Source organism: Telopea speciosissima, chromosome 6 (genome assembly GCF_018873765.1).
Source record: "Telopea speciosissima isolate NSW1024214 ecotype Mountain lineage chromosome 6, Tspe_v1, whole genome shotgun sequence".
Classification (NCBI taxonomy): Eukaryota; Viridiplantae; Streptophyta; class Magnoliopsida; order Proteales; family Proteaceae; genus Telopea; species Telopea speciosissima.
In genome coordinates, this window is record NC_057921.1 from 14,729,863 (window position 1) to 14,750,423 (window position 20,561).

The following is a 20,561-nucleotide window of genomic DNA, read 5'->3' on the forward strand; positions in this document are numbered from 1 at the left end:
GCAGCCCCGCCCCCACACCTTTTCCCACTCTGTTCGCTGCTGCTGCTGCTCCCTTTCTCTCCCTCTCACTTTGTTTGTCTTCCACGGGGTGCAGCGGTGGGTTTCATTTCTGGTTTGTATCTCTATTCACAGCAATGCTTCGAAAATCGGAAATGACAGAGATAATGCAACCGAAGGGATAATAGTCGTGGTCGACTGGTGATGAAAGCCTTCGCTTCCCTGCTGCTGGGACGAGGACGATGACGATAGGTCTATCCCCCTGTTGGAGAAGTGGTTTGTTCCCATCGCCTGCTAAGCTTCATTGGGACAGGAGGAGACGTTCTCAGGGTAGAGCCTAATCCCAGAAGAGCCTTGCACCTGTGTTTGAATCTGTTGTTGCTCCACAGTCTCTGATAGAGCCTTAGATTCATCTTTCCTAAAACACTCTTTGCTCCCCTTTGATCCCTTCTCAAAATTACTACCAGCTTCATCCTTACACTGCCTACAATTGCAGACTTTACGGTAATAGTAAGAGAACAACACCCCAATGAAGCACATGCCAACTATATTACTCACCACAATAGCAATCACAACATTCTTACTATGTCTCTGCTCTTATTGCTCTTATCAGAGCCATCATCTGGAGTCGAAGAGGGGAAGCTATTAGGTATGAAGGGAAACGACGATGGAGCATTGGCACCAGCAGTGCCTGAACAGGGGTCCTTTAATGATGGTCCACAGAGCCCTGGGTTCCCAATGAATGCTGTTGGTCCCTGTTAACGAGAGCACCACTATGAGGAATCGGCCCGCTTAGATTGTTGTAAGAAAGATCAATGTAAACCTTCTCAGGAAGATTCTCAAGGCGGGGTGGGATTGAACCACTGAACAAATTATGAGACAAATCAACAGTTCCTTGCATGCTCGAAAGATTACCTGTGCTGCTAGGAATGGAACCGTTCATTTTATTGTAAGAGAGAACAAGTTTTTCTAGAGAAATCAGAGCAGTACCAAACCCAGATGGCTAAGGGCGTCTTTGGTATAGTTTTTATTTTTGATTTTGCCTTAAAAAACATTTTTGGTTGCGTTTGGTATCGTTTATGGAGCCTGTTTTTATTTTAAAAAGATTGAAAAAAAACCAAAAATAAAAAATAGATCGAAAGCCGTTTATGGTTTTTGGCCAAAAATCACTTTTGACTAATTATGCGGGACTTTAATGAGCACGTGCTCATAGGTCTCAAAATCGAAGGGTAAAAGCGTCATTTACTTGTTTAATTAGAAATATCGACCCTCTTCCTCCTCTTCTTATGACCCCATCTGTCCAAGGAATCCTTCATCCCTAACCCCAACCCATCATCATCATCATCTTCATCCTCCAGCCCTAAGAAAACCGACTCTGACTATTTCCTCCGGATTTGGAACTCCGATATTGAAGGTTAAGCGAGAGCCCATGGTGGTGTCGTATCAGAGTGGGACTCACTCCAGTGCACTGCATGCCAGACGGCGGCAGGAAGAGCCTTGTGGAAGCATGTGATCCATGATCCACTTGCAGAGGTACTTGCTGGGGAGGCCTGCCTGAAGAGTTTCCATGAGAAGATGACAAGAGACCGTCTCAACAATGCCCGCGAAATTTCTGGAGTCATTCTTGCTGTCCTAACCCTCTGGTTTGATTCAAAGCTTGAAGCAGCTCTCAAATCTTTTAACAGTGAAGAGGCCCAGGTTGTTCTACTAGGTGCAGGTTCGTAATTGCTCTGTTATATCCCCTTAATTGCATTCTACCATTTGAGAAGCCAGCACTAGTTTGTCTTGTATACAGAATCAACACGGCCCAGCTAAAGTTAGTTTCCACATGTAGCTTTGTTTCTTTCTGGCTAGACCTCTTACCTGCCTTTTTGAGTTGATTTAGAACACAGAGCACCAAGTGCTAAGCAACCACACCTTCCATATACTTGTTATCTATTGATGTATTCTCCATAAATTTATTAACTAATATTTCCCTCTTCCCGCCTTGTTGAACGAAACCTCCTCCTATTGAGAATTTGGCTGGAGCTGTCCTTTTGTTTTTGGTTTGAAGGTACGCGTGTTTCAGGGTCTTTTTGTTAGCTTTTCCAGCGATGTTGCAAGGATCTGGAACGGGACTTTGAGATGTTCCTTTTTGTGTTAGGGTGTTTTTTTTGTTTTTTAATTTCTCTGCACAGATTTGCCATGGATGTAGTTTTCCTTCACCAAGGATGAATGAGTGAATAAAAATGAGATCTTGGGTGGATATGAACAGTTCTAATTCAATTTTGATTTGCAGAAACCTTTCGAATCTGGGTCTTAGGGGATTAAATCGCATATGGATGAGTGATCTAAACCCAAAACCCCAAAATGAAATAAGGAAAATCCAAAGAGATTGATACCCAACAACTCGGTTCTGAGTTTATGCTTTGGGAAAGAACATGGGTAAAGGTGGCATCTCTCCACCCACCCACTTCAAAAAACTATTATGCACATAGATATGCCAAACATATTTCTTTGTCTACAATCTAATCAGTGTAGTGGTTACCAAACGATTTTTATGTTTTGACCAGAAATGGTTTTCACAAATGATTTTTGTTAAATAGGCAAAAATAAAAAATAAAGAGCATACCAAAGAGAGCTTAAGAACCAGTGAAATTGTTTTTGCTGAGATCGAGAAACCTCCATCTCTTTCATTGAATTAATGATTTTTTTTTCTTCTAGAAAAATTACATTGAATTTGCAGAAGTTGGGTTTGACGAGGGAATTCAAAGTAGAGATGTTGGAAGAATAGAGAAGGTTAATGGAGAAACTATCAGAAGTGTAATTAACAGAGAATACAAAGATTGATTTAGTGTAAGGAGTGGAGGTGATGAGGCGGGACTGCAGAGGGGTGGGGGCGGGTGGGGTTGCAGGAAGATGAAGAAAGAAGGGTATTTTGGGTATTTCATGCACCCAGGGTTATTTTTGGGATCAATTTTTTTTATGCTTGGCCACGTCATGACATAACAGACGGACACTAATGGGCTGGGTCTAATTGTAATAGATTATACACTGTAGAGGGGAGTAATAATTGAAAGTAGAGGGAGGAATGTTTAATTAGGGCAAAGTACGGGGGAGGGGTAAATTTCTCATTTATTAATAAAGAGGAGAGAAAAAAAGTTAATAGTACGACATCCGGTTGAGAACATCAATCCCTCTGCTGAAGGAAACCTGAAAGGATGGAAAAAAAGATGAACGATAAGAAGAGGCAACGAAAAAGGCGAGAAAAATGATAACAAACAAAAAAGAAAGGAAAAGATTTGCTCCGAAACAAGTTATCAGCCGAACCACTCCTTGTCTAGCTGGCTTTTCACAGAAACAAGAGTTTTCATTGAATAAGAAAAAAGGCTTTATCAACACTAAAAAAGAAGAAAGCTGTCAGATTGGACTCTCACCAACTTGGGTATTCTCATACTTCAATAGAATGGATACTCTAAAACTTCCGTTGGAGATGTCAATTTCTATTTGATCATGGCAAATAAATTTGGAAGATAGTATAACTACCACGATTCCTGATTTGTGCCATCTGATGTAAATTAAATATTCAATGGTAGTTTCGGTTCTCAAGGATTCAGACAGATGCTTATTAGAGAAGGTTCCCAATAATGGCAAGTAAATTTATAAGTTGCATTTTTACCCTATGATGGTTTGTTCTTTTCATTTAAATTGGAGCCAACTTGTTAAGTGGTTCATTCTGAATAAGTTAACTGGCACTACTTACCTAGTTATTTTCTCAGTATTTCATTCACTTGGATGATGCATGATATGATATGACAGGGATTCACCTACGAGGTGGTCAACATGGTCATCCTACCTATATTTTTAACTGCCTAAATTCTGACTATCCTTTTCCGATGAGCAGGTAGTTTACATGGCAGTTGTTGGGTCATTTCCATTCAACTCTTTCCTTTCAGTAGTACTTTCTTGTGTTGGCACAGCAGTGCTAGCTGGTAAGAGAGTAATTATTTTCTTCTAACTGTTAACTCTGTGTGTGTGTGTGTGTGTGTGTGTGTATTCATTGTAGGCATATTACCAATTGTTCGGTTTCTTCAAGTTAACAAAGAGAACAAGGTATTCAAGGTAAGCTTTCTTTGATCGGTATTTCCTGTAAAATTAACACCATATTTCTCTCTTTCTGTGACTAAACTGCTTGCCCTTGTAGTTGATATTGATTTCACGATTTGCAGGATTTACCACCAGAATGTGCATTTGCTGATTTTGTCCTCTGCAATTTGGTGCTGCATTTGGTTATTATGAATTTCCTTGGTTAAACTATGGTTGTAGGGGTTTTAGGTATGTTTCCTTTGATATTAACAGTCAGAAGGGGGTGGAATGGATTTGACTTTCGTCATAGGTTGCTCTAGTAGTTAGCCTTTTTTTTTGGGGGGGGGGGGGTGGGGGGGCGTGGAGGGGGGGGTAGTTGGACTTGGAACCACCTAGATCATTGATTTGAATTTTTTTGATGTCGTTTGAATTATAGCTTCATTTGCTTGCATGGCAATCGGGCTGTCAAGGAATTAAAGTTTTGTGTTTGTAATTTGCCTAGATCTATTGGACTGAAAAGATTTACAAAATTGGTAGATGTAAATTATGTTTTACAAACACAAAGTACGATGTTGAAAAGATTTACCAAATCCTATATGAGAAAAAAGTTAAGAGGTACAACCTAAAATGCCCTTAACATCTTTTTCTCTTTCCCATTGTTTTTTTTATTTAACCCACTCACTCTTTCTTTTTTAATCCCCACACTTTCATCTTCTTCATTCTTCTCCTGCGAACAGGGGAATGGGGTGGGGCGAGAGGAACTACAAGGAATGCTGGAGTGGGGTTGGGCGGAAGGGGGTATAGAGGTGGGGTTTATTATGGTGCTGATTTTGATGTTGAAAGGGTTTCTAAGTTAATTTTAGAATCTGTAAACTACACATCATGGCTCAGATCCCTTGCAGCTTCTACAAGAATTTGGGCAGGAAAGAAAATTTTCCTTGTTCAGTTGTTTAGACGATGGGTTGGCTGAGGATGTCAAAAGGGTGTTGCTATGGATAGAAATCTTTCAAACTGGACATAAGGGGAGCCGGATTTTGGTCACAACCGGAAGTGACAAGGTTGCGAAGAAATTGGGCACACCTGAACCTTTGTTGTTGCAGCCACTGGATAAGAAAGCTCGTTGGTTTATGTGTGGAAGTTTGGCATTTTGGAAAGCGGGGAAGATCCAACTTTGAAGGATGAAATCTGATATGAATACTATAGGAGACACTTCAGCAGCCAATGATAGGAACTAGTTGAACAAGGAAGAAAGACGAGAGGGAGAAGGAAGGAAGAGAGAAGGGAGAATGACCGGGGGAGAGAGAGAACATAGATAATTCTTCTATATTCCTTCTGTAGTAATCATTACAAGGGCTGGTCGCAGCGCGACAAGCAGTTTCGTTAAGCGCGACACTAAATGCAACAATTCAATCTGGGTCGTTTATTTATTTTGAACGAAATCTTAACCTTTAATTGTGTTGACTGCACAATTATATGGAAACCGGGATCGACCTCCTAGTGCTGGTTATGAAAAACCGGCTAAGACCTCCTACTGGCGGTTAAGATCTGTTAACCGGTTATGACTTACCCTTTACTGATTGTACTTCCAAAAATACCCCTTTTCAAAATCTACCAAAACACCGTAGAATGAGAATGCTTGTCCTCACCGGCGTTGCCCCATTTTTTTTTATTTTCACAGGCGTCGGCGGAGATGGAGATATTTCGGTAGCAGATTTGGTACTATTTGCTGTTCTCTCTCTCTCTATATATATATATTATAGTCTCTTTCCCTCTGTTTTTGTGGTTTTAGGGTTTATTTTATTATTTTTTTGTTGTTTTAGGGTTTTTTGGTGTTAAATTTTACCCATCTTGGGTTCATAGAAGAGAGAAGATAGGCTGACATAGGAGTTTAGTAGCGGGATTTCTCTGACCAGAAGCAGTCTGACGGAATTGTGATTGTTCTGTTATCCCAATCCTCCACTCCAGGTAATTCCTAATCCTCACCTTTTATTTTTCTCTTCCATTTAAGTCCTGAATCATATAGAAATTACGTGTCTTAACCAATAATGTATTGTCGTCTGAGGTAGTTCTTAATAGGGTTTTCCTTGTGAGGTAGTTCCATTGCCCACAATGTACAACCCTTTCTTTCCTTTTCAGCCGTTAGGAAATGGGGTTCTATGCATACTGTTTTCTGTCAACAAATCAATCTGTATCAGTGCAAAAGAATACAAAGTAGCAATTTCATGCTTAGTTACAAATAAGGACATCTACTAAAACATAAATTTCCATGAAGATAGTCAGAGTACCCACTGATTCCTTGATGATAACAGATCGTGGAACCTTACAAAACCTCAACTTTTAGAGACAGACCATTTGTACATTATTTTCCCACCCTCTCCTAAGCAAAGAAACAAGAGTGACCAAAAAATATAAATGAGTCAGTCTCAACTCTGAATCCTACCTTACACCTGAAGCTTTTCGCATATTCAAGATGTCCATACAAAATCCCTCAACAACTCATCATAACCCATTCCATGTAAGAATATAAAAAATCCAACTGTCTCTACTCTATTCCTTACAGCAAAGGAAGTTAAGAAAAACAGGGGAAAAAAAAAAAAGGGAAATTAGATTGAACTTGAGTTTTTGTAGAGTATAGAGAAAAAGCACTTTGTCGGTTAGTACATGTACATATAAGAGAACTAGGTAGAAGGAGTAATGAAGAACTTATTATTGACCTCCAAAATTGGACATGGATTTCTCCTTCTCATTGGTCTGAAAGAAGCATTGTAAGAAACTTCATGGCCTTCACTTCACCTTGTAGAGCCAATATATAGAGAACTGTTTCTTCAAAAAGCTTGTCCATCCCAAGTGTGTCTAATCTAGGGATGATACTCTGCAACAATTTTGTCCTCATCTCTATACCAATCTTCTCCTCATCAACCTGATCTGCACAAGCATTGCTCTTCAAAAGCTTTGCCCTTGTGTTTCTCTGCTTCCTTTGAAGCTTTTTGTCCTCATCTTTTTTAGGAATGTCTTCTGCTTTGGAGGAAGACATTAGAGGAATGGTGAGCTAATGATGACCATCTTCAAATTGTTGATGTGTTGTCTTCTATCCTATGCAGTTGGGAATGTGGGTGAGGCAACATGATCTTGTGCAGTATCCATGGGTATGTGTTTTGGAGAAGAAAAAGAGATGAAGAGATATAGAGATATAGAGATATAATGTTGATTGTTGATTACAGTTTTTGGATCACATGTCAACATGCGTGATAGATGATACATGTTGAGTACTTTACATTTTAAGTTAAAACCTAGAAAGATGATAGCATTAAATGTACACTAATTTTGTTTATATGTTTAAATGGGATATAAATATGAGATTACCAGCCGTTATATAATATCATATATTATTATGAATTTTAAGGTGAAAATTATGTGATACTATCTTCATTATTTAAATATATATATTGTCCTAATTTAGATATGTTTTCCTCATGTTCCAACACATGGTAATACTATTGCAGTATTATACAAGATTGTGGGATAATGGACTTGAATGAATTACTTAATACGTACAATGATTTATTGATGGGGAAAATTATGTGTCGGATAGAAATGAAACTGGGTCAAGTGATGTATTAAATGATGACAGTCTTATTGACACTAACAATACACTAAATGGAGTAGGTCATGATGGTAGTAGTACCGATGATGAAGACTGGAATAATTCTGAAAGTGAAGATAGTGATGATTACATTACATGTTTTGACGATGATTCAGTGGATGAGGTTAATGAGGAAGAAGCTGTAGATTTGAGTTTAGATGGAGAATAATTACTAATGTTAATGACTTGGAACCTACTATTGGTATGGTATTTTCGACTGATGATGAGGCATATCACCATTATAACAGTTATGCCAAGGAGATGGGGTTTTCAGTTCGAAAATACAGGGTGGATTGCTCAAAGTTTGATAAACACGTAGTTGGTAGATACCATGCCTATTCAAATCAGGGTGAGAAAATACCAGACAAACGGAGAAAGGTGGATTACCAGCAACGTGTGACAAAGAGAACTAAGTGTGGGGCTTTAATGAAGATCAAGAGCAGTAATGGGGTGTGGGTGGTGGATAAATTTGAAAAGGAGCACAACCATATATTAGTAGACAGGAATGAGTCTTTCAGACATAGATCACATCAGAAAAGGTGTAGAAGTACAGTTGACCTTGTACAACGACTGCATAAGTGTGGGATACCAAATGTACAAATAATGAGAGTTGTAAAAGATTTTGCTGGTGGTGTGCAGTTTGCTGGTATGAATGATGAATTTTGTTTGAATATACTCAGGGCAAAGTGAAGAAATTGCATTGGGTTAGACTATGAACAAGCAATTAACTATTTGGAGAGTAAAATGGCATCAGATCCAGGATTTTTTTATGATGTCCGTGTCAATGCAGAGGAACAAATGACTGGGGTTTTTTGGGTGGATAATAGAGCACGGAAACTATACAAAGACTTTTGGTGATGTAATTGTCTTTGACACGGCATATAAAAAAAACAAGTAGAAATTCTCATTTGCTCCTTTTATTGGTGTTAATCACCATATGCAGTGTACGTTTTTTGGTTGTGGACTAATAGCTGATGAGACAAAGGAATCATTTATATGGCTATTCAGGACATGGCTTCGAGCGATGAAAAATATGCAGCCAAAAGCAATCTTTACAGATCAAGACCCAGGAATAATGAGGGCAATCAAGATTGTGTTTCAATTAACTATTCATCGCCTTTGTGGATGGTATTTGGAGAAACACAGGATACAACACATGAGAGCACTGTATAAGAAATATCATGTTTTGAACGCAGTTTACAAGAGATGTATTTATGGTTGTAATACACCAGATGAATTTGTGGAGCGTTGGGAGAGCATGGTAAATAGATTTAATTTACAAGATCATCGATGGCTAAAGAAGCAATTCAGAATACGTCAACATTGGGTGCCTTATTACTTTCGTAATATTTTTTTGCTGGAATGAGTATGACACAGAGGGGAGAGTCAATGAATATGTATTTTAAGGGCTTCTTTACATCAGCAGCACCTCTAAATGAATTTGTTACTCAATATGAAGAGGTTGTGAACAGAAGAAGAGAAACAGAAGCTAAGGAAGATGCTATCTGCATCATCTCATCCCCTGCTTGTGCTGTAGCAGGTCACAGAATCGAGCAACAAGCCGCTTTTGTTTATACTCATAAGGTGTTCAAGGTATTCTCTGAAGAGTGGAACGCTGATTTTGGTCTGCATGCGAATCAATGTGATGATGAAATTATAGAGAAGAGGTACAAGGTCTTTAAAATGGATGGAGTTTGAGAGAATGATGTGCGTTATGTGTTGGATAATCAGCAAACTGATATCACAATTTGTGGATGCAACTTGTTCAATACAAAAGGTATACTGTGCAGACATATACTTAAGATATATGTCATAACAGACAGATCCCATATTCCGGAGAGGTATATCATGCATAGGTGGACCAAAGCGGCCCGATTTAGTAACACCCCATCTGGATCTGGGGTAGGGTCATCTCAAGGATAGTCACAACAACCAGTATGGCTTTTACAAGACCTTGCCAATAAATTTGGAAGAGAAGGATTTCTTTCTGAAGAAAGATTTGAGGTTGGTTTAAAAAAATTGAATGAAGGGTTAGTACAGGTGTAGAGGTTGCAAGCAACTGTGCCAAGTTCGAGTTGTAATCTTGAACCTTCAACTATAGTCCGAAGAAGAGTAAATGTACCCTTATGGACATCGATAACAAGGGGGAAACCGAATTTACAACGTCCGTTGGCTGGCATTGAAACAATGAGCAACCGAAGGGATTACCATTGTTCTAGTTGTGGCGGTACAAGACACAACATTTAAAATTGTGCTATGGTAATTCTTTTCCTTATGTTGGTAACTATATATTGCAAGTTCCCTTTATATATATTTTTTTCTTATACATCATATTTTTAGGGTAACACATTGGGGACTGTGGGAGATAATACACAAGATAGCAATTTGGCTTCGCAAATAGAGACCTTGGGTGATAATACACAAGGTAGTAACCTATCCTTGCAAGTAGGGAGATTGGGGGATAACACACAAGGCAACAACCAATCGGACCTAAGAGATACCTTGGTGGATAGTATACAAGGAACCAATCAATCTTTGCAAATGGATTTGAAAGGTAAAACATCTTGGTTATATTAGTTCGAGTTATTTGTTTTTGTTAACACAACACCTCCATATTGACTAAACCCTTGATTGTCATGCAGAGCCTCCTACTTTTATGTGATTATTTTGTTGTCAATCAACCAATTTTATTTAGGATTCGGGTGAGTGGTCCTCCAATTTTTGTAAATTATATTTGGTTTGGTTCATTCTAGTTGTGTTTTTCTTATAACTTTGTTTATCTTATTTGGAACAACCCTAGTAATGGATATACTATGCAAGTATGAAGACCTCACTCTTGCCTTACCTTGTCTACCACTGAAAATCTACAGTGACATTTCTAGAAGAACCGTAATATCCTACAGTCGATAAACCTATCTTGACCTTCTACGAGTATTAGTATACTGTTACGGTTTACAATACAAATGGATGGTTTGTCATCTTAACTACCCCTACCTCACCCTCTTCACCATTGACAATTTCCAGTACTTTGAAAAGGAATACCTTGTTTTTTTATGCCATCTATTTGTAGTTCATAAAATCGCCATTTGTCTCCCCATCAACATTCTCCATCAGTATCTCATTACATACACCAATAGGCAATCATGTATAGGGCATCAAAAAAACCCTAGTTTCTATGTTTCCCCTTACTTTGTCAAACTTCTTTCTTTGTTTGCTCCTATCATCCACTGGATTCATCTGCTCTCCATGCTCCCAAGTGACGACAATTAGGTCACTATTCTCTTTCATCGTTGTCCGGACCACATCCATCCATTATGTGTACAACCCAACATCTCATCAAATCATTACATGACTTTATGTCCCACCTATGAGGTGTTAAGCACGAGTGAATATGACCTTTTTTCTCAACGAGTTCTCCATATGGAAGAATGGCTCAAGTTCATGCGCAATATGTGCTCTCTCAATGAAGTGGACCATATCAACGTGCCAGAATGCCTTGTTACAACTACACATATTGGTTTGGATACCAATGACATTCTACAAGACCAGGAAATTGATCTCTTAATGGATAAATATGTGGATTTTTTGCAACACACATTATCTTGATAGGTCCCACTTAGATGAGGTCGGTCCACCAGAAGGCTATTAGATTACAACAATAATTCAGTTAATGATAGTTCAATTCTTAAGCTAGCATATTTATTTTTATAATAAGTCAACTTATTGAACTACAGAATATTAATTTGAACTTATTGTTGTCTTGCAGAATCTCATTGTCATAGATGACAGTTTTGTTATTTACACCATTTTTTGATGACAAGGTATGGATTTTCTTTCCTTAACCCACCTTGACTGCATTTATATCCATGACCATATAATTACTGTGCCTGAAGACCTACACCCAACTTTTGTGCAGGTGGTTTACAAAAGCTGGTATGAGGTACTTGATGATACCACGAGGAGTAATGGATTTTTGAAACAAAATGTCATCTTCGAGTCCCAATCCCCTATTAGAGGCATATTTTAGGTTTTCTATTGAATGGTTGCATGACAATTTCAAGTTTTTCTTTGATAGTGGTTGTAATGAATTTTTGGAACAAAAAGTCATGTACTCTTTGTTAAAATCAAGGCAAGTTCAATAGTTTTTTCTCATAATTAAGGGCATACTTGTAGATGGAGAAGTAGTGCAATTGATCCACTTTGCTTTACAAATTTGGTTTGTGTGATAGGAAACATTGATCAAACCACTCAGCCTATGTTCACAGATATAGAGAGAGAGATGGGTATGGGTATCTGAGCGTATGTATTCTCCAAACAATAAAAATTCAAAGAACTGTAGTTTGGAGGTTGTGTTGCTATAAATGGATTAGCTATAAATGGGTTAATATTGTCATGTGTTGCTTTTAAGCAATGGAAAGCATGAAATGAGACAAAACATGCACAAACATTGCATTGTGTACGACTGTGTCTGCAACCATTGGATGGAGATGAGAAGTCCTGTATTATACACGTAACACGATCGTGTCCATTCAACGGTTGAAAACATGATCATGTACCATGTACGGCTGAGTTCAAAACCTGTAACATTAACTTTTAAGGGTAGTTATGAATTATGATGGTTTTGTGAAGGCAGTTAACAAAATTATTTTCTATTTTACGTGTAATAGACTCATATGCATCCAGTCCTCTGAGTGTTCTAGGAGTCTTATCCTTCACATTGTCAAGAGCCAAACATGAGTGAGTGAGTAAAGGATATTGAATTGCAAAGTTAGATTTGATAGAATCCAATCCAACGGTTTCTGTGAAGGCCAGAATAAGAATCCAATCCAATGGTTCCTTTGGATGCTATATAAACAAAGACAAAAAAGATTATGTACTTACGGTCTACAGTCCATATGTGGAGCCCATTCCTCCTTTACAATCCAAACCGTTCAGTTAACAGAGAAAAAAGCATCAAAAATAGAAGCCGGGTATTGTCGGTTGATGATAGGTCAGGACTCAGGAGGTGGTGGTGGAGTGTTGGACAAGTGTGTGTCCATCAAACCCGGTTCGGTTCGGTTCACCTTTGTATTGAACATTTATACATTTTAGTTTAATATTGTCACATGCGATATAAACTTTTTGAGCATTATGTGTCCGTAAGTTATACTTAAAATGGTAGTCACGACTAGGGTTTGGGCTAGGCACCCTTATCATATAGTCGTCGCATTGGGTATGCCTAGACATGTGATGTCGAGTCGAATGCGAGTGCTCACATGTTTGATGTGTGCATTGGCGAAGAATCTACTTTGTCGATTCCCTCATGTATTCTTGCCGGATGTAGGAAGGGATAGACATGTGTCACCGACACCACATATCGAGGGAACCCATCCTTGCAAAGTGTGATCGCATTCTTTGGTTCATCAATGACTGAGATTCAAGCGAGTCAAAGCCGGTGTTCTGGGAATGCGTGAACACTTTGTGAGTGAAGGAGTTATCCAACACGGTCACCACTACCCGATTGGGGAACACCAAGATAGAGACTGTCTGTGCATGGTCGGATCGAATCGGATCGATGCCGTTTTGGAAATGATTTTGCAAAATTTATTTTACATAAAATGATACATTATTTATAGTTATTTCAAATAAAGTGTTTTATCGAGTTTTGCGGGACCCGATCGGATTCACAGACGCTCTTATATGGACATGTACTATGGATTGGGGTTTGGCAGTACATGTGTACATGCCCTAGATTCCATAATGATGGTGTTGATTAGTGGGGGAGTTGTATATGATAAATTGTTATCATATAGGGAGTTATTTGGAATTTGCTAATTTAATTGGCTCTTTATTTAATTAATGGATTTGGTGCTAATTGTAATTATCCATTAATAATTAAATAAAGAATCTAATTAATACTTTCCTATTAGATTACGCTTCTTCACTGTGTAGCACTTTGAGTTTAAAGCAGGCGCGGATCGAGAGAGAGAGAGTCGGACTCTCACTAGGGCTCTATTAAATCTATCTAGGATTTAATTAAACCCCATTATTATAAATAGGGGACCAAAAATACGCAGAAGAGGAGCTCTCCACGTTTTTGGAGCAGACACTCTCTCTCCTACGTTTTTGGTTTCTCTCTCTCTCCCTCTTGTGATCTCTCTTCTTCTTCTTGCTTCTCTCACCTGTGTTTGAGAGTTAGGGTTTGTGAAACCCTAGATCTGTGCTGACGAGTTTGAGGGCATCTGGGATTGGCGTGTAGAACCTTGGTAGCACCATTGGAGGTTGATCTGTTTGCTTGGAGCGCTCATTGGAGGAAGAACCACTGTCTATTGGAGGAGCAACACTTGAGGCTCACCAGGTTAGCGATTCTTTATTAATTCCTTGTTCATTGATTATTAATATTTATGGGATGCGAAAAGAAACTCGAATCGATTATTTTCCGCTGCGCATTCGAGTGTGGGATGGATCCCTCTTGCCATGTGATGGACTAGAGACGAGTTTCTCCGTCCCTATTGTGATAATTAATTTTATGGAATACAATAGGGAAGGAAAAACCCTAATAGGGATGCACCAGGGTTCCCATGGGCGACCATGGGAAACCCTAAAATTAAAATGGGGCACCCATGGGACACCATGGGCTAACCCAGGGCATGCAAAACCCTAAAGATAAATATCTTGGTCTCCCTAGGGAACCATGGTTTGATCCCTGGACCGTTGTTTGGCCAACAGTGTGGTATCAGAGCCACCTTTCCCACCCATAAATATTAGATAATTAATGGTTAATATGATTATCATGAGTGGGATGCAAGTTGGAACATGGGTGGTTAGGATATGGTTGTTGTAACAACCTTCCCATGTGCACATGGGTAGTTACAAGGTTGTTAGTGTAACAACCTACCCATGTGATGATGGATTTGGTTTGTTTTGTTTATTCCAATTATTGAAGCATGTATCCAATTAGGTTGTGATTACTAATTTTTATTTTAAAATTTTTTAATCATGTTCTATATGTGGGGGAGCGCACGCTGCCAAGCCTCTGTGCAAGCCCTTCCCCATGAACCTACCATTGTGCGCATCCCCTTGTGGGTTTTGCTGCGGGCAGCAAGCTTGCGGGCTGCGGGCCTGCAGGCTGCTGTCCGTGGGCTTTAGCCTATGGGCAGCAGGCTGCGCCTGCCCAAGGCTCGCTGTCCGTGGGCCCTGTGCCTATGGGCTGCGCAAGGAGTGCCTGCATCCTGCGCAAGTGGGCTGCATGCACCACCCTTGTTTTCCCTCCAGTTTAACAAAAAGCAAAAAAAAAAAAATAAAAAAATAAAAAAAAAAAAAAAAATGATTTTTCAAAACAGAATTTTATTATTTTGTTTTGTTTTTGGAGGATGATGATGGGTGAAGAGATTCCCTCTTTACCCACTTGCAATTAAAATGCGATTTTAATTTTATGGGCTTGGATACATGATATCACATGCGATGTAGTGGTTCAATAATTGAAGGAATCCATGTTTTAATTTTTGGTTCACTTGCTTTAATGCCCATGCATGAAATTATATTATGATGTGATTATGGGAATGGCATTCTAATAAATGGATGGATTGTTTATGTATGTGATATATGGGGTTATGGGTGGATGTGATGCTTCTCTCTCTTTCTCTCTCTCTCTCTCTGCCCCTTTCTTTTTTATAAACAAATGTACTCCATCCCATGGGCAACCCAAATGGTGGGTTGGTTTCTCCATGCGGGGTTTCTTTATTATTATGGAAAGGAAAGTGTATAGAATTTTTCTAGGTTTTCATTGTAATTTTAGAGGAGTTAGGACTCCCAGGGCATGTCGATGGTGATCCACATGTGGTGCTCAAAGCTTATGGAGATGCAAGTCACCTACTTTGAAGACGTGATCGGGCGGAGGAGATGATCGAGGCGTGGCATCCATGGCATGATAAATGCACCCAAAGTTATTAGTTTTATTTTTATTGGGAGGGTTCTTTAATTGCTTCTAATAAAAATGTAGCCATCCCATAATCACTTTTAATTAATGTTGATTAATTATGTTGTTTAAATCTATCCATGTATGTGAGAGTTAATTAATCCCTCTTTATTCACAATACATGTATGATATGGACTAGTCTTAATCGGTAGACATGTCCATGGCCTCCTATTGAAGATAAATGTAGAAAATGTGTGACATGACCCCGCATAAGCCGACAGGACATTGCCAGGACCTCTGTCACGCATTTATCTATATTTACCTCCATCTAGATACGTTAGGGTATGGATAGTGAGAGGGCACTGTGACAGTGGGCCATCTTTCATGATTCCATGATTCTAACTAATGCGATAGGTAAGTACATGACTTGGGTGTATGTCAGCCGACAGGATCTGGACATGACACCCAGGTGGCCGAAAATATTGGAAGCCCATGAGGCGGACAGATTAGTCCACACTACCATGGTGTGTATAATGACTCCCGACAGGATAAGTTATGCATGCAAGGGTTGTAGGTATCCAATTCATCTTTTGGGTTATGAGGGAAACTCAAATCATAAAAGACCATTGATGTGTGTGTGCTCAATTTATTATTTTCAATGGTCATTAATTAGCATGTGGTTATTTACTTGTGCATGTGTAGATTAATATACGATGGCTGCCGTTAATTCCAACCTGTTAACACTCATTAGCGAATACAAATTTAATGGTACAAACTATGTCGATTGGTACCGGAGCATTAAGTTGCTCCTGACTACTGAAGGACTGTACACAGTTCTAGATGAACAAGTTCCTCCTCAACCCGACCCGAACGATTTTGAGGCAAATGAAGAGATACAAGGGTTCCTCATGAGGGATTCCAAGGCATCACTCTATATCCTAGGATCGTTGGAAAAATCAGTTGTAGACTCAGTCAAGGATATACGCCTTCTTGGGGGTAAAATGGATAAGTTTGCTGAATTGTTCAACAGGCGATTGACACACGCACATTCGATGCGGTGAGTCAAATCCATAACTCCAAGATGTCTCGGGGACTCCAGTGATGGATCATGTAATGAAAATGATCAATCTGTTTGAAAAACTGGAATCCATGGGGACTAATTTCAGCCTGCGATACAAGACTGATGTGATCTTAGCGTCACTCACTTCTGCCTACGCACCTTTTAGGATGTCCTACAAGATGTCCGAGAAGGAGATGGAGCTCACCGAGCTTGCTAATGCACTGGTAGAGGCTGAAGCGTCCTTGCAAAAGGACAAGGCTGAGGTCAATGCAACTGAGGTAAAGCCTTCTTCAAATGGGAAGAAGAAGAAAAAGGGAAGTAAGGGCAAGACCCTGAAAGCCAAGGGTGGGAAGTCTGGCAATAAAGGTAAAGGCAAGTGCTTCTATTGCAAGAAGGAGGGTCACTGGAAAAGAAAGCGTCGTGCTTACCTGGCAACTTTGAAAGACAAGAAGCCGGATGAAACAGAGGCTGCTAAAGAAGGTACATGTGATGTTCACGTTCTTTATGAGTCTAATTTGTCTTTTGAACCGACCAATTCTTGGTTTGTGGATAGTGGATCCACTGTTCACATTTGCAATGATTTGCAGGGGTTCAATGAGACAAGGAACCTGGAAAGAAATGAAGTGTGTCTTCGGATGGGCACTGGAGCTGAGACCATGGCGTTGGCTATGGGAACTTTTATTTTAAATTTTAGTTCTGCTAGTTTAGTTTTAAAGGATTGCTATTATGTACCCTCTTTCAAGAGGAAGATAATTTCAGTTTCAAAACTTATTTTGGACGGATATAGTTTTTCCTTTAATTCTAAATTGATTATTCGTTTTAATAATTCCTTTGTGGCATCCGGATATATGCAAAGTGGTTTGTATTTTCTAGATTGCCCTATTAGAACGAATGTTATTTCAAATGTTGATTTGAAACGGAAGCAGCTCAGTGAACTCAACATATCGTGGCATCTAAGATTGGGTCACATTAATGTGGACCCAATCATAGATTGGTGAGGATGGGTCCTTAGAGAGTCGAGGGTGGAACCATTCCCCACTGTGAGTCATGCCTTCAGGGCAAAATGACCAAGAAATCCTTTAGCAATAAAGGTGCTAGAGCCACGATCTGTTGGAGTTGATACACTGCGACGTGTGTGGACCCATAAACATACAAGCAAGATATGGGTATGAGTACTTTATCACGTTCACCGATGATTACTCTAGATATGGTTACATATACTTGATGCGTAGGAAATCGGAAGCCTTTGATAAATTCAAAGAATTCCAAGCCGAGGTCGAAAGACGACTCGATAACGCGTCAAGTCCTTACGATCGGATCGTGGAGGGAATATCTATCGGATGAGTTTAAAGAACATCTCATATCCCAAGGATAGTTAGTCAACTAACTAATCCAGGCACACCACAACAAAATGGTGTATCCGAGCAACCGCAATCGGACCCTATTGGATATGGTGGGACGATGTTCACTTATAGTGAGTGCCTCTTTCTTTGGGGTACGCTTTAGAGACGGCGATATATATCTTGAATAGGGTTCCATCTAAGTCGTAGCCAAGACACCCTTTGAGTTGTGGAAAGGCGAAAGCCCGAGTATTCAACACCTTAGGGTATGGGATTGCATAGCACATGTACGAAAGCAAGCAGGCAGACAAGTTAGAATCCAGGACTTCGAGATGCTATTTCTTAGGCTACCCCAAAGGCACGATAGGCTATTATTTCTATGACCGATTGACCAAAAGGTCATTGTAAGTAAACATGTCACATTTTTGGAGGAAGAAATGATGACCCGGAGGTCGAACCAGTAGTCATAAAAGAGCTATCGGATGGCTCGAAACATCACTTCGAGTGAGACCAAGCGACATACTTGAAATACCAACACCGAGGAACCTCGGCGCGTGGGAGGATTAGACCACCCACCAGGCTAACTCTTCTAACCGAAGAGGAAAGCAGTGGAAGAATTCCACATGGTATCGATTGAATCGGATGATGATCCGATGACATACTCTGAGGCTCTAAAGGATGTTGATGCCACTAGGTGGCTGGAAGCAATGCGCTCTGAAATCGATTCGATGCATTTCCGACAAGGTCTGGACTCTAGTCGATCCACCACTTGGCGTCAAGCCTATTGGATGTAAATGGATCTTCAAGAGGAAGAAGGGCGCAGATGGAAAGGTTGAGAGATTCAAAGCGAGACTGGTGGCAAAGGGTTATACCCAGAAAGAGGGTATAGACTATGATGAAACCTTTTCACCAGTAGCGATGATGAAATCCATCAGAATTTTATTGGCTATCGCACACACTTTGATCATGAGATCGCGGATGGATGTCGTGCATTTCTAAATGGGTTCCTTCAAGAGGAAATCTATATGGAACAGCCAGAGGGTTCTCTTCCTTGGAGGAAGAAAGAAAGGTGTGCAAATTGCGGAGAGTCCATTTATGGGCTGAAGCAGGCTTCGGAGCTGGAACATCGGGTTTGATCAATCAATCAAATCATTTGGTTTTGATCAAAACATGGATGAACCATGCGTTTACAAGAAGATCAGTGGGAGGGCAGTATGTTTTCTTGTTTTATACGTAGATGACATATTGCTGATTGGTAACGATGTAGGATTCCTTTCATCAGTAAAATAGTGGTTATCCACAACGTTTTCGATGAAGACCTTGGTGAAGCTAGCTATATCCTTGGGATCAAACTCGTAAGAGATCGCCAGAAAAGGATGCTAGGCTTGTCACAGGCTACCTATTTAGACAAAGTCCTGGCCAGATTTAGTATGGAGAACTCCAAGAGGGGAAGTGTTCCCTTCAGACATGGAGTCAGTCTTTCCAGATCTCAATGTCCTCAGTCTCAGACAGACATTGAAGAGATGAAGAGGATTCCTTATGCCTCAGCAGTAGGGAGTCTTATGTACTCCATGTTGCGTACGAGGCCGGACGTCTGCTATGCAGTAGGTATTGTGAGTCATTACGAGTTTAATGAGTGGAGGTGCTATTGTATAGAGGAGTACAAAATAGAAATCTACAGTCGATCCCTATTTTTATGAACACCTTGCATCATGTGATGCGTTTAATAAGGTGTTTGGGTTAGGAAGTTCCTAACATTTCTGGAGTAGTCCCTGATCTTGTCAAGGGCCCTATTCCCCTGTTATGTGACAACAGAGGGGCCATTGCACAAGCTAAGGAGCCTAGGGCTCATCAGAGGAACAAGCACGTGCAGCGGAAGTATCACCTCATCAGAGAGATTATCCAACAGAGTGACGTGAGTATCTCCAAAGTGGACACAACTGAAAATGTGTTTGATGCCATAACAAAGGGTTTGTCACCAGGAGTGTTTGAGAAACACATGGAGGGCATGGGTTTAAAATGTATGGGGAATTGGCTTTGATGTACAAGTGGGAGATTGTTGGACAAGTGTGTGTCCATCAAACCCGGTTCGATCCGGTTCAACCCGGTTCACCTTTGTATTGAACATTTATATATTTTAGTTTAATATTGTCACATGCGATATAAACTTTTTGAGCATTATGTGTCCGTAAGTTATACTTAAAATGGTAGTCACGACTAGGGTTTGGGTTGGGCACCCTTATCATATGGTCGTCGCATTGGGTATGCCTAGACATGTGATGTCAGGGTACGAATGCGAGTGCTCACATGTTTGATGTGTGCATTGGCGAAGAATCTACTTTGTCGATTCTCTCATGTATTCTTGCCGGATGTAGGAAGGGATAGACATGTGTCACCGACACACACATACTGAGGGAACCCTGTCCTTGTAAAGTGTGATCGCATTCTTTGGTTCATCAATGACTGAGACTCAAGCGAGTCAAAGCCGGTGTCCTGGGAATGCGTGAACACTTTGTGAGTGAAGGAGTTATCCAACACGGTCACCTGCCCGATTGGGGA

The 20,561-nt window shown here is 40.0% G+C and overlaps 1 protein-coding gene and 1 long non-coding RNA gene across 2 annotated transcripts in view; both read left to right on the forward strand.

Moving 5' to 3' along the window:
- Positions 1–4,017, forward strand: part of LOC122663902 (dolichyl-diphosphooligosaccharide--protein glycosyltransferase subunit DAD1-like) — a 31,212-nt gene extending 27,195 nt beyond the window's left edge. Inside the window, exon 5 of the mRNA XM_043859569.1 lies at positions 3,881–4,017. Within this exon, the coding sequence (XP_043715504.1) occupies positions 3,881–3,994 (114 nt within the window). The 3' untranslated portion in view covers positions 3,995–4,017. The remainder of the gene's footprint in view (positions 1–3,880) is intronic.
- Positions 4,018–4,066: 49 nt separating this feature from the next.
- LOC122663903 lies at positions 4,067–19,225 on the forward strand. The gene is made up of 3 exons (XR_006333242.1): positions 4,067–4,098; positions 4,206–4,311; positions 19,216–19,225. It is a non-coding gene; the product is annotated as an uncharacterized LOC122663903 (long non-coding RNA).
- Positions 19,226–20,561: the final 1,336 nt, after the last annotated feature.